The sequence below is a fragment of the Leuciscus leuciscus genome, assembly GCF_965113295.1.
Source record: "Leuciscus leuciscus genome assembly, chromosome: 10".
Taxonomy (NCBI): domain Eukaryota; kingdom Metazoa; phylum Chordata; class Actinopteri; order Cypriniformes; family Leuciscidae; genus Leuciscus; species Leuciscus leuciscus.
In genome coordinates, this window is record NC_138734.1 from 35,493,530 (window position 1) to 35,516,587 (window position 23,058).

A 23,058-nucleotide genomic window follows, 5' to 3' on the forward strand; every position below is an offset into this window, starting at 1 on the left:
TTTTAAGTGCATGTAATATATGTAACAAGGACAGTAAAATAAAGTGTTACCCTAAATTATTTTATATAGCTAATTATAAACACTGTAGACTAACCCTAAAAGAAAACGTTTACCCTTTTGCATTTTTAAAATAATAATAAACTAGAAATATTGTCTTAGCAACTAAATGAAATAAAATAAGTTGAACTAATCAGGAATAAAACAAAGCTAAACAGAAATATTATATATATATATATATATATACATAAAAGCACATAATAAAATTGCTAAAACAAACTCAAATTAAATATAAAAATAAAAGCTAATGAAAATATGAATGAATACTATAATAATTTATAAATAATATTAGAATGGCTCTAGTTCTGAGCCCTGTGAAGCGCTAGACCTTTAATGTCCTCTTTGGCACTGGTTCTCAACCTTTTTGCTCTTGTCTGTTTCCTCTAAAAAGTAGAACAAAAACTAGTCAATAGAATAGAATAGAATAGAATAGAATAGAATAGAATAGAATAGAATAGAATAGAATAGAATAGAATAGAATAACATAGAGAATAAAATTTGTGATCACAAAATTTTCCAAAATCCTGTTCTTTAATAAAAAAAAAAAATAAAAAAAAACAGTTGTTGAGGAGACAAATTAAATGAAGAAATATGTTAACATTGTACATTTTTATTTGAGCCTTTTGGGCATTTAGCTTCGATTATTTTAGAATATTTTCAGTCATTTTAGCAGCCACCTTGGAAGTTTGCTGAGGCCCCCTAAAGGACCCGTTGGTCATTGGGGCATCTATAAAGATTCTACCAGAGAATGTCTCTACCTCTGCCGCGTGAATTTTAGCCCTGCTTCAAATGTTCCAATTTTTTTTTTTTTTCTGATTTTGCAAACTCGTCCCCAAAGTAAACACACTACGAAGAGAGAGTACACAGTGTACATTTGGCAGCGTTCCGCGGAGTTTCACAAAAGTAGGCGTTTCCGTTTGCACTCCAAAGATTGTTCTAGTTTACCTGCCGTAGTTCCAACTTCCTGTTTTCATTTGTCCCAGTCTGTCATACGATGAAGCCGTTCCTTACACCAGTAGTTCACTGCGAATACAAGTTTTAAACTTTAAACGTCTATCTAGCCTTTGCACAATGTCATCCAACAGTGGTATTCAAATCCCCAGCCGGCTGCCTCTGCTGTGTACTCATGATGGAGTGCTGTTACCCGGCTCGACCATGAGAATCAGCGTCGACACGGCGAGAAACATGCAGTTAGTGAAGAGCAGACTGCTGAAGGGGACCTCGCTGAAAAGCACCATCATAGGGATTATTCCTAACACTAGAGACCCCGAGCACGACAGCGATGAGCTCCCGTCCTTGCACAGGTGTGTCTGCGCTGTCAAGACTGTCAAACCCGCTGCAGGTCCAGTGTGATGCAACTGTCATTGAGTTTCGAAACTATAGTCATTTATTATGCTTTTATAATACAATAAGTTACTTTTATTGTATTATAAACTTTATTTTTATAATGTGTAACTTTATTTACCCGAACTTTTTGTGGTTACCATAGAAATGTTTGTACTGACTGACATTGAGACACTATTTTGTATTCACTGAACTTTACCTTAGGGTGTTTTTAGTTGAATAATGTTCAAACATTAACCTACATGCCTGTTTATTATGTTTTTTACATGCTAGAGACTAGCTGTAGTAACAGTGTTTGTTTTCTAGAAAAATCTTTGAACTGCAGATGGACTTTAACCTTGCGAGTCTCTGCTCTTTCAGCGATCAATGGCTCTCCAGACAGGGTTTAATGTAAAACATGGACATATAAGAAAGGAACACAAGCCTGGAACTCAATATATATACATATATATATATATATATATATATATATATATATATATATATATATATATATATATATATATATATAGTGCTGTGCAAAAGGCCACCACCAGCTTTGTTGTTTTAGCAATGTTTTAATGACATCTTTTTATTAAGATACAAACAGAAAATACAGGAAATATGTACACAAAAAGTACAAAAAATCTGAACAAAATGGCTTCTAAAATGGCAAAAATCATTATTTAGTGTGACCTCATGGACCTCCTCATCCTAGGACTTCTCGTCAGATTTTCAAACTTTTCTTGTTCTTCCAGTCCTTCCAGCAAGAGAAATACTTGCAACTTTAGCCTATAGAAGCCATTTTTTCTTATTTTTTCAGTTTTTTTAATACTGCATACAAATAACCTGTATTATTTGGTCATATTCCAATAAAGAGACTGTCAAATAATTATATATGGTCATTATACCATTGCTAAAACAATGTTGGCCTAAGACTTTTACACAGTACTGTATGTATTCCTAGATAGGTCTGTACTTTATTAGGTACACCTCCTAGTATTGGGTTGGTCCCCCTTTTGCCTTCAGAACTGCCTTACTACTTCATGGCACAGATTCTGGAAACATTCCTCTGAGGTTTTAGTCCATATTGATATGAGCATCACACAGTTGCTGCAGATTTTTCTGCTGCACATCCATGACGCAAATCTCTCGTTCCACCACATCCCACGGCTGCTCTATTGGATTAAGATCTGGTGCCTGTGGAGGCCATTTGAGTATAGTGAACTCATTGTCATGTTCAATAAACCAGTTTGAAACCTACAATATCACAAATTAGATTTGACAGAAAGCAAAACTCAGGCCTCAATGCTTAGTTTAATCCGTCTAATCTGTTTAGATGAGTTTAATCTGTCTTCAAAACTTCTGTCTTTTAATCTGTGCTTCTGTCTTCTGTCTCAGTATTGGCACAGCAGGACTGGCAGTACAGGTCGTAGGCAGCAACTGGCCAAAACCGCACTACACACTGCTCATTACGGGCTTGTGTCGCTTTCGTGTGACCCAGCTGCTGAGAGAGAGACCTTTCCCCATGGCAGAGGTGGAACAGCTAGACAAACTCGAGCAGTACACGGAGGGAGATCCGGCTGATGGAGAGCTGGGAGAGCTGGCACAGAGGTTCTATCAGGCCGCTGTACAGGTCAGCAGTGTTTGTGCTGTGATTCTGTTAACAGTCTATAAAAATATTTTTTTCCACAAGTCACAGATATTATTCACTTGATACACCTGTGTATCATATAAGATTAATTAAGATTTTGTAAAAGTTTTTGAAAGAAGTCTCTACTCACCAAGGCTGCATTTATTTGACCAAAAATAAACCGCAATATTGTGAAATATTATTACAGATCAAAGTAGCTGTTTAATGTTTTTAAAAATATAATTTATTCCTGTGATGGCAAAGCTGAATTTTCAGCATCATTACTCCAGTCTTCAGTGTCACATGATCCTTCAGAAGTCATTCTAATATGGTGCTCAAAAAACTTTTTTTGTTGTTGTTGTAAAAACCATAAAAATAAATAAATTTGAAATAGAAATATTTTGTAACATAAATGTCTTTACTGTCACTTTTGATCAATTTAATCCATGGACCAATTCCACCATGGAATAAAAAACCAAAAAGGAAACTGTACATTTTATCTCACAATTCGGACTTTTTCCGTCTCTCAGAAAGTTTACGTCTCTCAGTTCTTACTTTTTTTCTTAGAATTGCGTGATATAAAGTCGTAATTTTGTGTTATAAAGTCAGAATTGTGAGATATAAACTCGCAATTGCGTGTTATAAAGTCCTTTTTTTTCTTCTCAGAATCGCGAGTTTATATCTCACAATTCTGAGAAAAGAAGTCAGAATTGCGATATAAATTCACAATTTTGAGTTCATATCTTGCAATTCTGAATCTCTCACAGTGGTGAGAAAAAAAGTCAAGGCAATTATCTTTTAATTTTTTTTTTTTTTTCTGTGGCGGAAACAAGCTTCCATAATTAAATGCGTCTATGCTGAATAAATGTATTAATTTCCTTCAAAAAAAATCTTACTGACACCAAATATTTGAATGGTAGTATATATAAATATATATATATATATATATATATATATATATATATATATATACATTTAAAATTAATTTATTAATTTATTAATTAATCAAATAAATAATCTTATTTATTTACCTTCTTTTACCAAATACCTCTTTGAGGAATGATAACCAACATTATAATTTGATAAATTTTTTTGATAAATTCAAATAATGGTAATTGATGGCAGTCAAAGTTTTCAAAAAATATAAATGCTGAAGATATGTTTAAAAAAAATCAAAGACATCCTTTTTTCATGACTGAAGAAAAGATGAATGGAATTGTGAGTATTTTTCTCATTTGGCACCAATCATCTATACAATGAGTCATCATTGAAACTGAATGAATATAAAGGCTTCATTCTTTGCCAAATGATACAGAATGATTCATTGCATGTAGGCTTTTCATTCAGTGTATTGACCGTGTTCTCTGTCCTCTGTTTGTCCAGCTGGTTGGGATGTTGGACATGTCTGTGCCTGTGGTGGCTAAACTCCGGCGTCTGTTGGACAGTCTGCCTAGAGAAACCTTACCAGATGTCCTGGCCTCCATGATCCGCACTTCCAACAAAGAGAAACTGCAGGTGCGACAGTGCACGGTTCTAGAGTCAGTACGACTTACAGAGTCCTAGTGTGATCATGCACCACGTTTAAACCTTTCTAAAAATGTTTTCTGAATGTGCTGTTGTCAGGTGCTGGATGCAGTAGACTTGGAGGAACGGTTTAAGAAGGCCCTTCCTCTGCTCACCAGACAAATTGAGGGGCTCAAGTTACTGCAAAAGACACGCAAACTCAGGCCTGATGATGACAAAAGAGTAGGCCAACATTTGTTTCTCTTTTTGCACAGTCACCTTCCTCCACAACTTCCTGCTCTATCACAGAGTTCTTCTCCTTTCTCCTAGGTGCTGGCCATCCGTAAAGGTGGTGTGTTCCCAGGTCGTCAGTTCTCGCTGGATGAGGAGGTGGAAGATGAAGATGGTGATGACAATGTTTTGCTGGAGAAGAAGGTGAAGGCAGCAGCTATGCCAGAAGCAGCTCTGCGCGTGTGTCTCAAGGAGCTCAGGCGGTATGTACTGGTAATTTCAGACAAAACCACATTTCACAGCTGCCTACGCACAAGACAGCAAGGGACTTTTGGTATTACCATGCCTAAGACTTTTGCACAGTACTATATATATAATTTATTACATGGCTTGGTTAAATTCCAATGTAGAATGCGGTCTGTTATCAAGAAATAACAGACCGCATTCTACATTGGAATTTAACCAAGCCATGTAATGCGAAGTATAACACACCGTTGCCATGAAAAACAGAGCGTTGCTATGGACGCGGAATGGACTATTTTCTTTAGCGGTAGCAATATAATCGTTTTTAAATCAATAAACTCCTTTTTAAATCAATATTTTGTGTCAAATAATTTATTTTGTAGGTAGCCATGTAATAAGCGGGATAATGTATTGCGAGGCGGTTGTTATAGCGAATAACAACCCCTTCAGGCTGATTCAAGACCCCTCCGCTTCGTGTCGGGGTTGTTATTCGCTATAACAACGGCCTCGTTATACATTATCCCTTACATATATATTTTTTTTATTTATTTTTTGGCCACAGATTAAAAAAGATGCCACAGTCCATGCCGGAGTATGCCCTCACCCGGAACTATCTGGAGATGATGGTAGAGCTGCCCTGGAGCAAGAGCACAACAGGTAAGAAAGCTTTCTAAAATAAAATGAAATAAAATGTATTTGTATTTTTGTATACATGCATTTTTGTTTTTGGAGTGAAGTTTCCAAACACCGTTTCAACACTAATGATTAATTATTACAACTATTATAAACTAACTATTAAAGGCTATTATTAACTATTTTTGCAACTCAACCTCAAATTATTATAGTAGTGTATTTTATATATACTAAATATAATTTAAGTATGTGGTATTATATTATTAAATTAAGTCAAAGTATAGCATTATTTATTGTAGTATTTCTATGTTAATTACCCCATCCATACATAAATGTTTAAATACAAATTTAGTAACTATTTGTTTGACAATTTTTAATTGTAGATAATTGTATATTTCTAAATGACCTATGCTAATGTTTTACCAATGTTTTGTACACTACAGTTCAAAAGTATGGGGTCTGTAAGATTTTTAAATGTTTTTGAAAAGAAATCTCTCATGCTCATAAAGGCTGCATTTATTTGATCAAAAATATAGTAAAACAGTAATTTTATTACAATTAAGAAAAAACGTTTTCTATTTTGATGTTTTTAAATGTAATTTAAAAACTCCAGTCATTACTCTAGTCTTCAGTGTTACATGATCCTTCAGAAATCATTCTAATATGCTGATTTTGGTGCTTAAGAAACATTTATTATTATTATCAATGTTGAAAACAGTTGGGCTGCTTAATATTTTTTAAAAGGTGATGCATTTTTTCCAGGATGCTTTGATCAATAGAACGTTCAAAAGAACAGCAGTTATTTGAAATATAAATATTTTGTAACATTATGAATATTACATCTCTTAATTTTTATTTAATTTAATGTCATTTGTGAATAAAAGTATATTCATAAAAAAAACTGACCCCAATTTTTTAACTGTAGCGTATATATACACTAAATGTATAATAAACTTTTTGAAAATTAATTTAAAGAAATGTAATAGTTTAATTACTTTTTCGGTTAAATAAAAAGAAGTCTAATTTAATCCAAAAGCGGTTGTCTTGAGATTTCCTCCAAAATATTTTAAATTTTTGATTAAATCTTTGTTACTTTTAATTAAGCTTTACATGTAAAATCAATCGGAGAGTTTGCTAACACTGCTTAGCCATCAGCAGAGGGAGACTTTTACCACATTTTGTGAATGAATTGCTGTCTACTGTAGTGATGCAGAGGCATTTGAGCCGTTTACACGTGTTATTCTTGTCATGTTCTTCATGGCCACATGAGGGACTTGAGAACTCCAGTACAGTACATGATCTTGCCAAGCATAGCTAGAGTGTTGGACCATATGTTGAGAAGCATTAAACACCTTTCTATTCATTCATTTTCTGTTTTGTTTTCTATTATTATCTCATGTGCATGATTGCAGCTATTTCTTTTTGTTTTACCAATTTTACTGGCACACTTAAAGGCATGTAAAAAAGTGTATGCATTACCTACTATCCTAAGCTTATAGCTTGCCTTGAAATATGATCTCTGACTATCTACGAAGGGCTCAAAAAACATGCGCATGTGATTGAATGCTCTCATACACACCTCTGAATTTCCCTTGCTCGATGTGTTACAGACCTTGGGGCTGGAATTCTGCTGGGAAACTCTCATGTACATGAAGTGCATTTCACAGTCTTTTAGACACAGTCTTTGAGCTCAGCACTCAAGGGTGGGTCAGCATTAGAAGGAAACTGATTTAGTGGTTTAGATCAGCGTCTGAAAGCTGGGAATAGAGAGGTCTGCCCTTACAGGAATGTTCTCCTGTAAATGCAGAATTAGACGATTCATGATTTGTGAGAACCATAAAGAAAATTCTGTGCCCAGTTTAAGTTTACTTTATGAGACAGCTGCACATATGTCTGTATCTTATTACATGAGGTAGTGGAGGTGCATATGTCTTTGATAAAATACTCACATTCCTTTCCCAATTTTTACATCATGCGTGCAATCAAGGGCTACAATAACTGTTTAGGGTCTGCAAGATGTTTTTGAAAAAAATTCTTTTATGTTTACCAAGGCTGCATTTATTTGATCAAAAATACAGTAAAATCAGTAATATTGTAAAATATTATTACAATTTAAAATAACTTTTCTATTTTAATATCATTTATTCTTTTGATGGCAAAGCTGAATTTTGAGTCTTCAGTGTCACATAATCCTTCAGAAATCATTCTAATTTGCTGATTAGGTGCTCAAGAAACATTTCATATTATTATAAATGCTGAAAACAGTTGTGCTGCTTAAAGGGTTAGTTCACCCAAAAATGAAAATTCTGTCAGTAATTACTCACCCTCATGTCGTTCCAACCCCGTAAGACTTTCGTTCATCTTCAGAACACAAATTAAGATATTTCTGATTAAATCTGAGAGCTGTCTCACTCCTCCACAGGCTTCTATGTTATTGAAACTTGCCGGCCCAGAACATTTTGTAAAGACAATGTTTAAAATAGTCCAAGTGACTACAGTGGCTCAACCATTAGTTTATCAAGCGATGAGAATACTTTTATATTAATACTTTTTGTACGTCACACACATCACACACATGACCAGTGTCGGCCAATAGTGAGCCTATGTGCTGTTACACTACGTGAACTCACGTCAGAGGCCCACACAGAAGAAAATGAATAGTTGAATAAAGTCGTTATTTTTGGGCTTTTGCGCACAAGAAGTATTCTCGTCACTTGATAAACTTATGGTTGAGCCACTGTAGTCACTTGGACTATGGGCCGGCAAGTTTATAGAAGCCTATGGAGGAGTGAGACAGCTCTCAGATTTAATAAAAAATATCTTAATTTGTGTTCCGTAGTTGAACGAAAGTCTTACGGGGTTGGAACAACATGAGGGTGAGTAATTACTGACAGAATTTTCATTTTTGGGTGAACTAACCCTTTAATATTTTTGTTGAAACCGTGATACATTTGTTTTTGATAAAGTCCAAAAGAAAAGCATTTATTTGAATCTTTTGTAACATTATAATTGTCTTTAGTGTCACTTTTGATTAATGCAATGCATCCTTTCTGAATAAAAAATCTTATTATACTCATTATTTTAACTCTATAACATGTTTCATTGTTATCTACTTAGATTGCCTGGACATCCGTGCAGCGCGGGTGCTCTTGGATAATGATCACTATGCCATGGAGAAGCTGAAGAGGAGGGTGCTGGAGTATCTGGCTGTGCGGCAGCTCAAGAGTACCCTTAAGGGGCCCATACTGTGTTTTGTAGGACCCCCCGGTGTTGGAAAGACCAGCGTTGGGCGTTCCATCGCTCGCACACTGGGTCGAGAGTTCCACCGCATCGCCTTGGGGGGAGTCTGTGATCAGTCTGACATCCGTGGCCACAGGTAAGAGGTCATCATAATGATAGGAGACTCAAAGTCTGATCTTCAAACAGGCATGGTACATGATACATATAGTCTCAGTGTCAGACTGCTTTGAGGAAGAAACTGTAGCAGGTCAAGTCCTTTTGTCTGCTGTTCTTGGCCAGAATAAGCTGTGTGGACCAGACTTCATGCTGGTAGTCAAAGGTCTGACTGCACGAAAAATACACACTGCCGTGCAAAAGTTTGAGGTCTGTAAGAATTGAAAAGACTGAAAAGACCACACAGTGAAAAGAATTATGAGAATTATCCACACTCACTACTGAAAAGAATTATGTTATGCTCAACAAGGCTGCGTTTAGTTGATTAAAAAAATACAGAAAAATTTGTAATATTGCGAAAAAATGATTACATTTTTAAAACAACTGTAATCCTGTAATGGCAAAGCTGAATTTTCAGCATCATTACTTTTCTTGTGTCACATGATCCTTCAGAAATCATTCTAATATGCTGATTTGGTGCTCATAAAATAGTTGTTGCCTAATATTTTTGTGTGATACATTTTTACAGGATTCTTTGATGAATGGATGTTCAAAAGAACAGTATTTAGTTGACAGACTTTTTGTTTTATAACAATGTAAAAGTCTTCACTGTCGCTTTGTCACAATTTAATGCATCCTTGCCAAATAAAAGTATTAATTTCTTACAAAAAAAACCATTATGACCTTAAACTTGTATACTATATAAACAAAAAAAGGCTATATTTCCACTGCATTGCTAAAACCCTGTGACCCAACCCTCATGTTACTGTGATTAACCCAGGTGTTACGTTACTAATCCAAGATCCTTCAGACGTTTAAACCTCAAGCCAGTCAAGCTTTGTTTTGCAATCAAATGGTGAGTCATAACCAACATGTGAAGCATGCAGTGATATAGATGTGTCAGATTGAGGTGTCAGGCGATGATGAACCCACCAAAGAGACGTGATGTAGTGACCCTTCAGTGACGAGAGAAACTTTAAACCTTGACCTGCATTGTGATTTCTTTTGATGTTCCCTTTGATCTCGTCACTTTAGAAACTAGAAGGTGATAACATCATGACACCCTGCAGGCCAGGACGCGCTTCTTTTGTTTTCTGATTGGTCAATGTCAAACTTCACACTCTCCTATGGAAAGTCCCCATAAACTCTGCATTTGTCTCTTCACAACACATTTCTTTAAATGAGTCTGCATTAGTTTACTACAGTAGAGTGTTTAAAGTTTAATGACAGTCTTACACCCACTAATGACTGTAATTAGGGCACAACTCCATCCTGTCTGTCTTCGTATCCTGCCTATTTGGTAGTTCAGTAGGACGAAATGCTACAGTTTACTGTTTTCGACCCCATCTGATGCACTCAAGCGCCATCCAGCAACATTGTCAAGACGTTATTCATTTCATTTTCTTTACATTTTAAATGTAATTTTTGATCAGCTACGCAGCTCACCAATTATGTTCCAGGAGCAGGAACACCTACTGACAACCAATAGTACAGCAACCTGAATAGAACTGCATCAAAACAGTTGCAAGATTGTGATCTTTTTTTTGTTTTTTGCACACCTACAGATCTTTTTTACTTCCCTTATCATGTTCCACTCTATCTTTTACCTCTTCCTCTCACTACTTTTTTTCTCACTCCTACTTTATCTCCATGTGTCTCCGTCCTCAGACGCACATACGTGGGTAGCATGCCTGGCCGCATTATAAATGGACTGAAGACTGTTGGGGTAAACAATCCTGTCTTTTTATTGGACGAGGTGGACAAACTTGGGAAGAGCCTGCAGGGAGATCCTGCTGCCGCCCTGCTGGAGGTGAGAGAAACTACATGTAGGTTACAGTACTGCTACTTGCCTTGACCACAGTCTCACTACAAGAAAATCTTAATAAACATAAAAATAAAAAAAACATAGGGAACTATAAAAAGAAAGGTTGGATGGATGGATGAAGGGAAGGATGAAAGGAAGGAAGCAAGCATGGATAGAGGATGGAAGGCTGAATGTGTAGATGTAAAAAAAAGTTTTAAAAGGCACTCAAGGGCAATATTGGCCTTATATAAGTGGATGGATAGATGTACTGTGATATGATTTCAAATTGAAAACTGGAGCTGGAATAGTGTAAAACCGATTTTCTGACAGGGCAGGTCGCTCTGTTCCAGTATGGTATTACCCAGACTCACTGCATGACATTATATGCCAGGATACTGAAAGAAAAAGCTTTTTAAAAATGTGTTCATGTGTGGTCTACAAGATAATTTTGCATGCAAGGTTAGTGCTTGCATACCATAGGTTGTAGTTTGTTGTACTTTCTGTACACAAGATCACATCACCATTTGCATACACTTGATTGCACGTGAGCCAGTTTGTTTCCACTGAGATAAATATCCAAATATTGTCCATGCATGCTCTGAACATCTGTGCATGTGATCTTATCTCTTGGCATGACATACTTTTACAATAATTCAGAGGGAGAGAAATGTATCTTACAATTTCACCAGAGATCAGCAGTCTGCATCGTGTAATCAGAAGATCGTCACTCAAAAAGCATCCAGGGAGTGACGTTCATCTCCTACTGTAAAGCATGTGAGCCCTTTCATTGAGCTTCAGATAGGATCTGGAGATGGGAAAGTTCATCAAAGGGCGGACGTGACCTGACAACAAGCTCTGCAGAAAGCTGAGTTTGTCACAGGCTGAGAGAATACATGCTTTATTTAAGGCAGCATTTCAAAATAAATACTTTAAAGGCAATTGTTTATAGCTATAACAATCTTGTTTTAAACCCTTGACCCTGAGTATTAAAATTCGGCACATAACTCATCTCATGTGTCATACCTCATGGTGCATCTCGGAGAGGTGTTATTACTTGACTAAAGGCCCGTTCACACAAAGGCTCATTCATCAGCTGGATAAAAATCGCTCTAAAAGTGATTCCAATGATATCGTTTGACTGTGCCATTATAGTAATAGTTGAGGTGCTTTTCTTTTAAATTGAGAATGATTTTTAAAACTATATCTTTATCGTTATTGGTTATAGTTATCGTCCTTGGTGTGAATGCTTCTTAAACGATCAAGACTTACGATTTCCTTTTTTTTCCAGTTTTGTCAAATACCATTGTGGTTGTGTAGATTTAAGGTGCTTTCACATTAGCGCAATTCTGTGGGCAAAAACATCTATTGTCTGTTGTCAATAGTTTAGTGATGTTTGAAGCACAGCTCACACAGAAGTTACTTTCAAACCAAGCAGCGTTCTGTTGGTTAACGTGATGAATCCTCGTGACCAACTTGAACCCGCTGCGAAATCTACTTTGGAAAAACTTTCGCCCTCAAACTAAATCCCTGATTGCGCTGATTCCTGTTAAAAATGCTTGTGAGTTAGCAGTTTGAAACAGACTCGCTTAGTTAGTGAATTAATTAAACCAGTTACTGACTCCAACAGTGAGTCATTTTTTCAGATATGTCTGATCCAAAATAAACTGGGTATAATCAGGCCGTGTCCACCAAAGCATTTTTTGGCCAGCTGAAAATTCCAGGCACTCTTTTGAAATGTTTTTCATAATATTTTGATAGCCTGGAGATATCATATGGTATAGACATGGATACTCAAAAGACCAGCAGTATTAACTTTTCCTTCATTGTTGTTCAGTCGTTGTATATTGAGAATGTGATGATTGGCGGAATGATATATTTCCCGTCCCTCCATCTCTGTGATTGGACCGCAATCTTACAGACAAACGGTGGGAAGTGGGAAAGTGGGAAATTCCTAGTTCCCAGAAGGAACTTTTAACTGGAATGCCCTCTCAAGTCCTATCAATCCTTGCGACTGGAAAACTAGGGGGAACCGCAACAACCCAGACTCCAAATATGGCTACTCAGTGCATCACCCATAGTGAAACCATTGTAATATTTATTAGCACTTCTGTTTGTCTATGTCTCAATAAACTCAGTGATGCACACAGTACTATCAAACTCTATTTGTGGACATAACACTTTGGCATTATCTGTGCGAAATGCTGCTTTTTATGTATTTGTATTACGAAAGAACAAGCATAGCAATGGTTTGTCTGGATGCGTCCATCTTAGTTTTCCGCCCTGTGTCCTGGAACGCGGTGAACTTAGGTGTGACATTCCCAGCTTCGACATCACTCTTCCAAGGTAAATGGAATGCAGAAAAAAATTTAATAAAATGAAACTCTTGGTGGCTAGAAAAACAAGCCAAGCGCAATATTTAGCGTTGAATAGACACTCTGCTGGCTCCCATAGCAAACTATTGAAAAAAGCCGGCTTGTGAAGAAATGCTTTGGTGAACACTCGCCCTTACCATGATAAAGTATACTTCAGATGCATGAGGCATCAGTCAGTTTACTGACTAGATGTCGATTTGACAACATGTAATTAAAGATTAGTAATGGTGTTGTAAAAAACATTAAAATATGCTTTTAATAAATTGGTTAATGTTTAGCATTTTAATAACAGAGTGTAAGGGAAACTTTGTTTGGAACTGTATGATGATATATGAATCCCTAATAAAATAATTAATAAAGGCCGTGTTTGTTTTGTCGATGTACCATCCAGTGCTGATTCTAACAGAAGTGGTTTGAGGAGGCTGTTGCTATGGTTACCTCCTCAGGCTAGAATCATCAGCAGTCAAAATCATGAGAATCATGATTGAATTATCAACAGTTCATCATGAGAACTATTTGATGTGCGCACTTTAACTTGTAAATCTAACTTTTGTGTTAATACCTAAATTTGTGCAAATGAACTGTGGTCATTTTCAGGTTCTGGACCCGGAGCAGAACCACAGCTTCACCGACCATTACCTCAACGTGCCATTTGACCTCTCGCAGGTCCTCTTCATTGCCACCGCAAACACCACGGCCACCATCCCCCCTGCCTTGCTGGACAGAATGGAGGTCCTCCAGGTGCCAGGTCAGAGTTCAATATCGGACAAAAAAACACAGCAGGACGTGGTGTTGATGATGTGACATTCTTATTGATTAATTCCTGACTATTTTAACATGAACTCAATTAAGTCTATCCTACAACTGAGCAGATGGTTTTGCAGTTGAATACTTGATTAGTTCATTGTAATTTGTGTTCTGAATATCAGCATGTGTGTCTCATTAGGGTACATCCAGGAGGAGAAGGTAGAAATCGCCCATCGGCACCTGATCCCTCATCAGCTGGAGCAGCATGGGCTAACCCAGCAACAGCTCCAGATCCCACAGGACACCACACAGGAGATCATCAGCAAGTATGCAAACACACACACACGTTTTGTGTTCTAAAGAGGTTCAGGCTGATAACGGCACTTTTAACCCATGTGGAGGACAGAAGGACAAGATTAAATTGTTCAGACAGGAGCAGTCATTGTCAATTAAGAACTAATCACACACACTAACAAATGAATCCCTCTCTCCATCCATACACTAGTATTCTGGTATTTGTAAGTTAACATGCCATATGCATTGACTCTGAATGGTGAATATATTGGTGATATATGATCAACATGATCAACAGAATGAGTTTCTTTGTAATCACCAATAAATCCACTGTTACGTAAATTAAGATAAATGAATAAATAAATAAATGCATATATATATATATATATATATAAGTAAAATTTTTAATATATATATATAGATAATATAGATATATATAGATAGCAAACTGAAAAAAAAGGGCTGCATTTTTTTTGCACAACATTTCGAGTGGAATTAAATTGAGTAAATATGAATGCATGTGCAATATATTTGAATGTGTACATTAAGGCTAGAAGGGAGCATAACATTTCGGAGAATGTAGCGTCTCACTGCTACGAGAGATTATCAGGTGAAACAGGAACAGTGGGGCAGTTTAGGTCACAGCTGGGTCTCCTCATGTAAACTAGATCCTCTACTGTCTCACTCTCTCCTTCAAAACCATATCTTAAGACAGGCTGCCAAACTTCTCTTCTTAAAGTCTGTAGTCCACCAGGGATCGTCAATTAGAGACATTTGCACAGCAAACTAATTAATTACCTCAGAGGTTGCTAATTTGGGGATGATTATCTGCTAAAAAGCAATCAATACATGGCCCCGGCCCAGCAGTGCCAGCAGTAAATGACAGAAAGATTTGTGTGTGAATGTGTTTGTAGGTACACACGGGAGGCAGGCGTGCGCTCTTTGGAGAGGAAGATCGGGGCCATCTGTCGAGCGGTGGCTGTGAAGGTCGCTGAAGGTCATAGGGTCTCTAGAGCAGAGTCCCCCACGGAGCAGCTTGCAGGTAAAAGTGGGATTTTTTTCATCTCACACATCATTGTAGTTTATGGCTGGAATTACAACTGCTCCCCCAGGCTCTGCTTCAGTCGTAGACTCTGGATTGATGGTAGTAGCCTTTGGGTAAAGATAAAACTGGAACCACAGTGTGTTCTTGTCTTTGATGCATCCCGATGGCTATCACCACCAACAGTGAAATCTGATTGGATTAAAATACTGCACCACAATAGCTACACATTACATGGTAAGTATGTTCTGATTGGCTAGGATGACACTTTGTGCAGTATTTTGCTTTCTTTGAGAACAGGAAAATGTACATGTTGCTGGAAACTAGGCTTGCTTGCTGTGATAGTTGGTGTTACGCGGTGTTCATTCGCACACCGATGACATCACTTGTACAGCCCCCCACTGTCGTTTAGACTTTTTATAGTAATAATAATGATTTAGTTCAGTTAGAGAACAGACACTACAATTAATTAAAAACTGAACATGTCTGCTCAAAGCAGTGCACAGATCAGCAGCAGGAGTAAGATTTCATTTATCACATGACTGACGAGACGATGGTGGAAGATTTGGTTTCGAAGTGAAATGTATAAACACCTATTTGATAGTCGGCATTACCTATGGGAAAATGTAATCATCATCACATCCCTACTGGAAACATGTTGCATTACCTAACTATATTTAGCCTTTTTGATCTCGCTTGGCCATTTAACGGTTGTAGTAGTTCCCCTTGTGTCGGCTCCACCCTGCTATTTAGATATATTATTGGCATCTGTATTGTACTTAAAAATCCATATAATGATGGACCACTAGTCTCGCAGCTGGTAAGACACTTTGTGAGGATGTATTTAATTCAAGAAACGTTTCTGTAAGTGTATCGTGCTTCGCTCCCCAACAGCAGCGACTCAGGAACGGTTTAGCATTCTGCCACATACAGACGGCTGACTTCAGCACAATCCATAACACATACTTACCCTCGCTGTGCCACACAGACAGAATCAAGTACACACTACCTCTAGATGTGTGTTCAGACTAAAGAGCACGTGTAGGAAACCCATTCTGAGAAAATATCTAACGTACAGTCAGTAAAACTAGTCTCACACATTATGAGAACCCCAGCACACACATGCACATATTGGTCATCAATCTCTCTGAGCACGGGCCCCCAGAGGGGTGGAGGAGGGTAAAGCGTGCTAACAGACGGCCTTAGAACCCCCCCCCCCCCCCCCCCCCCACACCCCCCACCGTCCCGCTGCAGCTGCTCCTCTGTAACAGAAGTAATAGCCCAGCGAGTTAACACTCTGTTTAGATTCTGATTTACCCCAACTCTGTTTCTCAATCCTCTCCTGCATGGCCCATGTGTGAGATGAGATTTAGAGAGACGAGGGTCAGGGGTTCTTTTTTGCTTTGCTTTATTTTGTATTCAGTTTCTCAGACTCTGTCTGCTGCCCGCTGGAGCAGGTGTTATTCCTAGTCTTTACATCATGACAGCTGTCGCATGTGCTTCCTGCTGTTATATCCACTCTCTCAGAACATTTCGGCCCTCTCATGGTTCGCATTAACCTCCTAAGTTACAGGGAAATGAAAGAATCGGTTCGTCCGGTAGCAGAAAGTCTTTTTAAAGGTGTACTTTTTATTTGTGAAACACTATTCAAAAACATGATATGGAATATACTGTGGATGCAGCATCAGGCAAAAGTTTTCAGTTACTAATAAATAAAGCAAGTAGAATTTGGCTGGTCATGTGACCAACATGCACGTCCCCATGAAGCATCCTGCTCCATATAATTGATATAAAAATGCAGCAAATTTGTTTTAAACATTTTTGTAAAAGCACTTTTCATTTTCTAATGTTTAAACTAAATTTTAAAAAAAGAAATATACTTGTAAATAAAAGTACCGTACTTATTTCATCATTATAATATATTTTCTTATGTTTAAATAAAATAAAAATGAATTAAATTAACAATAATAATAAATATAAATAATAAATATAATCATTTGTGCTTTTTATTGAATTTAAAAATTAAATAACAAAATTATACAAAAAAATATGCAGGGACTAATCATTTACATTAAGACCAGTCACCTGCAATAATAAAATAAATATGATAAATTCTGTCAAATGAAGCATTTCTGAGTGAAAAGATGTAGTGCAATAATGCTTAATTTTATCCTTTGGAATTTAATTGGATCATGAAAAGTGAGCTATGATATTATTGGTTAATTTTATTTGTCCTGGACTGTCTTGGTTTATGCTAGTAGAAAATAAGGTGGAGAAAGTTATTGAATTTTTATGACAGCAAACTTTTTTCCTAGAATAATGTGCACTGATCAATCATGCACAATAAAAATCTTAAAAGACAATTATATCTTTCCTCAGAATGGCATATGCTATTTCCTTCTTTGTTCTTCCGAACATGATTCTCCTCCTTTGCATGTCATTAACAGTCTAGTCACATGACTTGTGGGCAGCAAGGGGCATGTACATAATGGTATGTCTTGCCAAGGGCTAATACACAACACTCGCTTTCAGAAAAAGACACATAAACATACTCTGTAAGTAAATACACCCTAAAGCTGCTTTCTTTATTACGTTATTTCCCCTCTTGCAATTCACTTTTCTAAATATGCTTTTATCTCTGCTTAAATGGAGTTTACTTTTAGTTCATGAAATGTCAAACCTCTTTTACATTGACACCAGTTTTAAAGGTTTAAACTGAAGAAAAACCTAGAATTCCACCAAAGTTTTCACCAGTTTCCCACCTTTTCTCTCTGTCTATATCTCTTAGACCAGAATACAGAGAACAAGGTGGAGGATTCTGGGATAGCGGCACCTCCAGAGATGCCAATCGTTATTGACCACATTGCGCTTAAGGATATTCTTGGACCGCCACTCTTTGAAATGGAGGTTAGTATTAAATAAATGCCGGAAAAGCTTCTTAGGTGTGTCCCAAATGAGGCACTATACACTATGTACTCAACTGTGTAGTGTATACGGTTATTTGGACATCATTTGTCCACCAAGCTGTCGGACTGTTCGCGCCTCGACCCTGTGTGTGCTGTTGTGTTTCTCAGAGAAGTGCTCTCTCCTCTTAGTAATGGAGGCTGCATTCCTGCCATGCCTATGGGGACGGGACAGGGGAAGACCAGAGGCGGTCAGAGAGCAGCCTGTTTCAGTTCTACTGAACTATCACACACATCTTCTCCTTCAAACCCTTGTGTTAGCATTCAGCTTTCTGCAGTTAGTTTACCAAGGATACAAACAAAAGGTCACTTTTTTGAAAGGGACATGTATAAAATCAGGCTCTGTCTGTGGACTTCTTTTTTTAATGGGGCAAATTCTCAATCTAAATGAGCTGGAAATAAAAATCAGAAGAGCTTGCTGTTCTTTTCTGCATGTAAAGATATGGTCATAAGTTTACATCAGCTCTACGGAATTTGTAAGATATGTAACACTCAAATAAAATGTTCAAATATAACTTGTTTAAATGTTTATTAGATATGTAAATGTATAATATATTATAATTTTATATATATAGATATATAAAATGTCTTGTGGTGCCGTCTCAAAGAGGCACAAAATCTTACTCTGACCTTTACCTTGACTGTTCCCTGCTGGTAGAATGATCTAAATTAATAAATGTAAATGTATTATATTATATTATATTATATTATATTATATTATATATAAACTAACAGTCAAAAGTTTTGGATCGGATTTGGATTAATAAAAATAAATCAATACTTTTATTCATCAAGAATGAATTAAATTGATCAAAAGTTACAGTAAAGACATTTTATAATGTTACAAAAGATTCTATTTCAAATAAATGCTGTTGATAAATGCAAGATTGATAATAATAATGAATGTTTTTTGAGCATCAAATCAGTATGTTAGAATGATTTCTGAAGGATCATGTGACACTGAAGAATGGAGTAATGCTGAAAATTCAGCTATATGATCACAGGAATAAATTACATTTTAAAATGTATTAAAATAGAAAACAGTTATTTTGAATCATATGATCTTAATTTATTTATTATAAATGATATACATATATCATAATTTTTACCAATATTACTACTGTTGTTGTTATTTTTAATCAAATAAATGCAGCCTTGGTGAGCAGAAGAGACTTTAGTTAAAAACATAAAAAATGTTACAGATCAAAAACTTTTGACTGGTAGATTATATATATATATATAATTATTTTTTTTATTTATTTTTTTGCCATGTTAAGATAAGCATGTGAAGTATGTAATCAGAGCTGTATGTGTTTGTAGGTCTCAGAGCGACTGACCCTACCAGGTGTGGCAATCGGGCTGGCCTGGACTCCAATGGGTGGAGAGATCATGTTTGTGGAGGCCAGTCGTATGGAAGGAGAAGGTCAGTTGACTCTGACGGGACAGCTGGGGGATGTCATGAAGGAATCTGCCCATCTAGCTATCAGCTGGCTCCGCAGCAATGCCAAAACTTACTTCCTCTCCAGTGGTAAGTAATAGACATTGACTATCCATACACATGTATACTACCGTTCAAAAGTTTGGGTTGCATTTATTTGTTAAAAAAAGTACAGTAAAAACAGTATTTCATATTGTGAAATATTATTACATTTTAAAACGACTGTTTTCTAATTTATTCCTGTGATGGTAAAGCTGCATTTTCAGCATCATTACTCCAGTCTTTATGATCCTTCAGAAATCATTCTAATAGGCTGATTTGCTGCTCAAGAAACATTTCTTATCAATGTTGAAAACAGTTGCGCTGCTTGATATTTTTGTGGAAACTGTAAAAAAAACAATGTCAGGACTTTTTAAAGGAATATAAATAGCATTTATTTAAAATAACAGTCTTTTATAACATTGCACTACTGCCACTTTTAATCAATTTAATCCATCCATGCTGAATAAAATGATTTCTTTCAAAATAAGAGATTACCGACCTCAAACATTTGTATGGTACTGTACTTACAGCAGTCATTTATAGACATAAGTTGTGCTTGACTCAGCTTTTAGTTCAACCACATTTTATGTTCATAGTTGACTGAGCGAGACTGATTTATCACGATGTTTGTGTCTGAATGATGATGTTGTAGGCAGCGCTGATCCTCTGGAGAGTACCGATATCCACTTGCACTTCCCGGCAGGGGCCGTTACTAAGGACGGACCCTCCGCTGGTGTTACCATAGTAACGTGCCTGGCCTCACTGTTGAGTGGGCGTCTGGTGCGCTCTGATGTGGCCATGACCGGAGAGATCACTCTGAGAGGACTGGTTCTGCCGGTGAGGAACCTTAAACCGTTCATCATCAGAGATGTTGAATGTCTGAACTGACATGATATATCTTGTCTCTCTACAGGTAGGAGGTATAAAGGATAAAGTCTTGGCAGCTCACCGGGCCAATCTAAAACGCGTTATCATCCCCAAGCGCAACGAGAAAGATTTAGAGGAGATCCCAGCCCATGTGCGAGCTGATCTGGATTTCGTTTTCGCCAGCACTCTGGATGAAGTCCTGAATGCGGCCTTTGATGGCGGCTTTCCCTCAGCTGTCAGTCATCCACAAGTTGTTAGTAAACTCTGAGACTGTAGTTGCTAGATATGAAGACTTTTTTCCCCTCATAGAGGAAGTTGAACACTCAGCACTTAGTTTGTCATCTTTGTGCACTTATCAGCTTTAGGTGCTTGTACTCTAATTCACTGATTTAATAACCTCTAATTTAATAATAGAGGACCGAGTATAATTTTGTTCCTGTAGAACTGACAACAAAAGTTGATCTGAAAACTTTGAGCTGCCTATACTGGAGATAATTACACTAATCCAACTTTATTTTTTTTGAAAGTTGTGATTTAACCAACATATTTAGTGATCCTCATAAAATTAATTAGACTAATGAATATCAAAGTTCTTAAATATGAAGGCTGGAATATTTTAACTTTGTATGGTGACAACTAAGTACAATTTAAAGGAATACATTTGGTCTTTGAAATTTAGGTTAGCATCAAATAATTGCCTGAAAACTCATTGTGTCTGTACAGGAAATGTTTCTAGAATTGGTTGCACCTTAAAACCATCATTCTTCCTTTGTGTATGAATGTACAGTCGCTATTGCAGTGATGATCATTTAATAGCATAATGGTAAAAAAGTCTGTTATATTTAGTTAGATCAGCATTTTTAAACGCATCAGTGGCTGTATTCACAAAACATTTTACCACTAAGAGTTCTCCTTAATAGTAGTAAGAGAAGTTCTTAGGTAAGAGTTTCCTCAAAAAAAAACCTATTCACAAAGCTTCTGAGACCAACTTTTGCTAAGAAACAGAGAGAAATCTTAAGCTTCTCCAGCTGGAGAAAGGGTGGCGCTGACCTCATTGCTATGGATGATGTCAACACGCTTACTAACTATGCCCACAGTGATTGGCTGATAGGGGAGGGGTCTCCATCAGTGATTTAATCACAGAAATATTGCAGAATGAGGTATCATGTTGCCATATTCAAATATAGATTTGAAAATGTAGGCAAAGTATCACTAATTAAACAAGTATATTTTCAGCTAATTGTCAGCCTCTTACATGTCTGCATCTCAAAAGATTGCGGAATAAGCGGCAAATGTTTTATAGAAAATGTTCTGGGGGGAGCGCGTTCAAATGGTCTATCTCTATCCAATCAGCTCGAGAGGAGGCATGCACTCTATATATGTACAATATATGGGGGAGTACTCTGGGTTTGGGCTCAATTCCGAGCTCGGAGCCCTCAATCCCCTCTGACAGCACGCCAAATACGCAAGTGTGAACTTGCGAAACTGCCACACGTAATCAGACATTATTTTACTTTTTATTTTTGGCTTTTTATGATAGGACAGTGAGTAGACAAAGCGAAGGGGGCACAGGATCGGGAGAGATCCAGGAGCCGGAACTCGAACTCGGGTCACTCGGCCCACGAGGCTATCGGAGCCGACGATAGGACATTATTTTCAACTTGACCGCAATGTTTTATTCTCTCTATCATACACTGCATTTTGCCTGTACATAAAGGAACCTTTATGTTATGTCATTGCAGATTAAAATCTATAAATCAAAATATTTATTGCATTTATGAAGTAAAGGCTCAGCACCCAAGGCTATGACCTATTGCCTCAATGGTGTACAGCGTCTTTACCGGATTGCCGGCAACAGTTATTTTAGAATTGCTTGTGATTTGGTCAGTGATTTAGGAATCCTCTTGACTACCCCTAACTTTTAGCACTGAAATGCTTTGTGAAAAATGTTTCTCCTGAATCAAGTTAAGAGCTACTTTTAGCCTTAAGATGTTTTGTGAATATGGCCCAGATTAATAAATATAATTTCATAGTTTTCCATCATTTTACATTTATAATTTACAATAAAAACAAAACAAAAAAATCACCAGTGTACCATTTGTCGGTTCTACCAGGACATATGAAATGCTGTAGAAGTGATTCGTTCTTGACAACTAAACCATGTATTGCTGTATTTGTAGTTGTCATGCACATGATAATTTGCTATGCTATACTGCAAACAATGCTGACATTTTACCTGCGTTTGGGAGTTATAAACAGTTAATGCATTCTTGTTCTCAATGACTGTAATACCTGCATGACAGCTCTGGCCTGAAAACAGAAGACATGTTTGGAAATGTCAAAAGATGTAGACTAACCACTTTCACAGAAGTCAGTCGGTTCAACATAAAGGGTATAGATTTGTGAGAAGCCCTATTTCCCACACACTTTGTTCTTGAAACATAACCTGTTTTTAAGCTAAAGTGTGTAGACA

The 23,058-nt window shown here is 36.9% G+C and overlaps 1 protein-coding gene across 1 annotated transcript; it reads left to right on the plus strand.

The window, feature by feature from the left end:
- The first annotated feature begins 569 nt into the window (after positions 1-569).
- On the plus strand, positions 570-22,853 carry lonp2 (lon peptidase 2, peroxisomal). The gene is made up of 15 exons (XM_082182489.1): positions 570-1,361; positions 2,782-3,016; positions 4,397-4,528; positions 4,637-4,759; positions 4,847-5,010; positions 5,553-5,647; positions 8,741-8,999; positions 10,685-10,826; positions 13,790-13,940; positions 14,139-14,265; positions 15,148-15,275; positions 18,064-18,182; positions 19,559-19,766; positions 20,371-20,555; positions 20,632-22,853. The coding sequence occupies exons 1-15, from the start codon at positions 1,129-1,131 to the stop codon at positions 20,851-20,853; spliced, it is 2,523 nt and encodes an 840-aa protein (XP_082038615.1). The 5' UTR covers positions 570-1,128; the 3' UTR covers positions 20,854-22,853.
- The last annotated feature ends 205 nt before the right edge of the window (positions 22,854-23,058 follow it).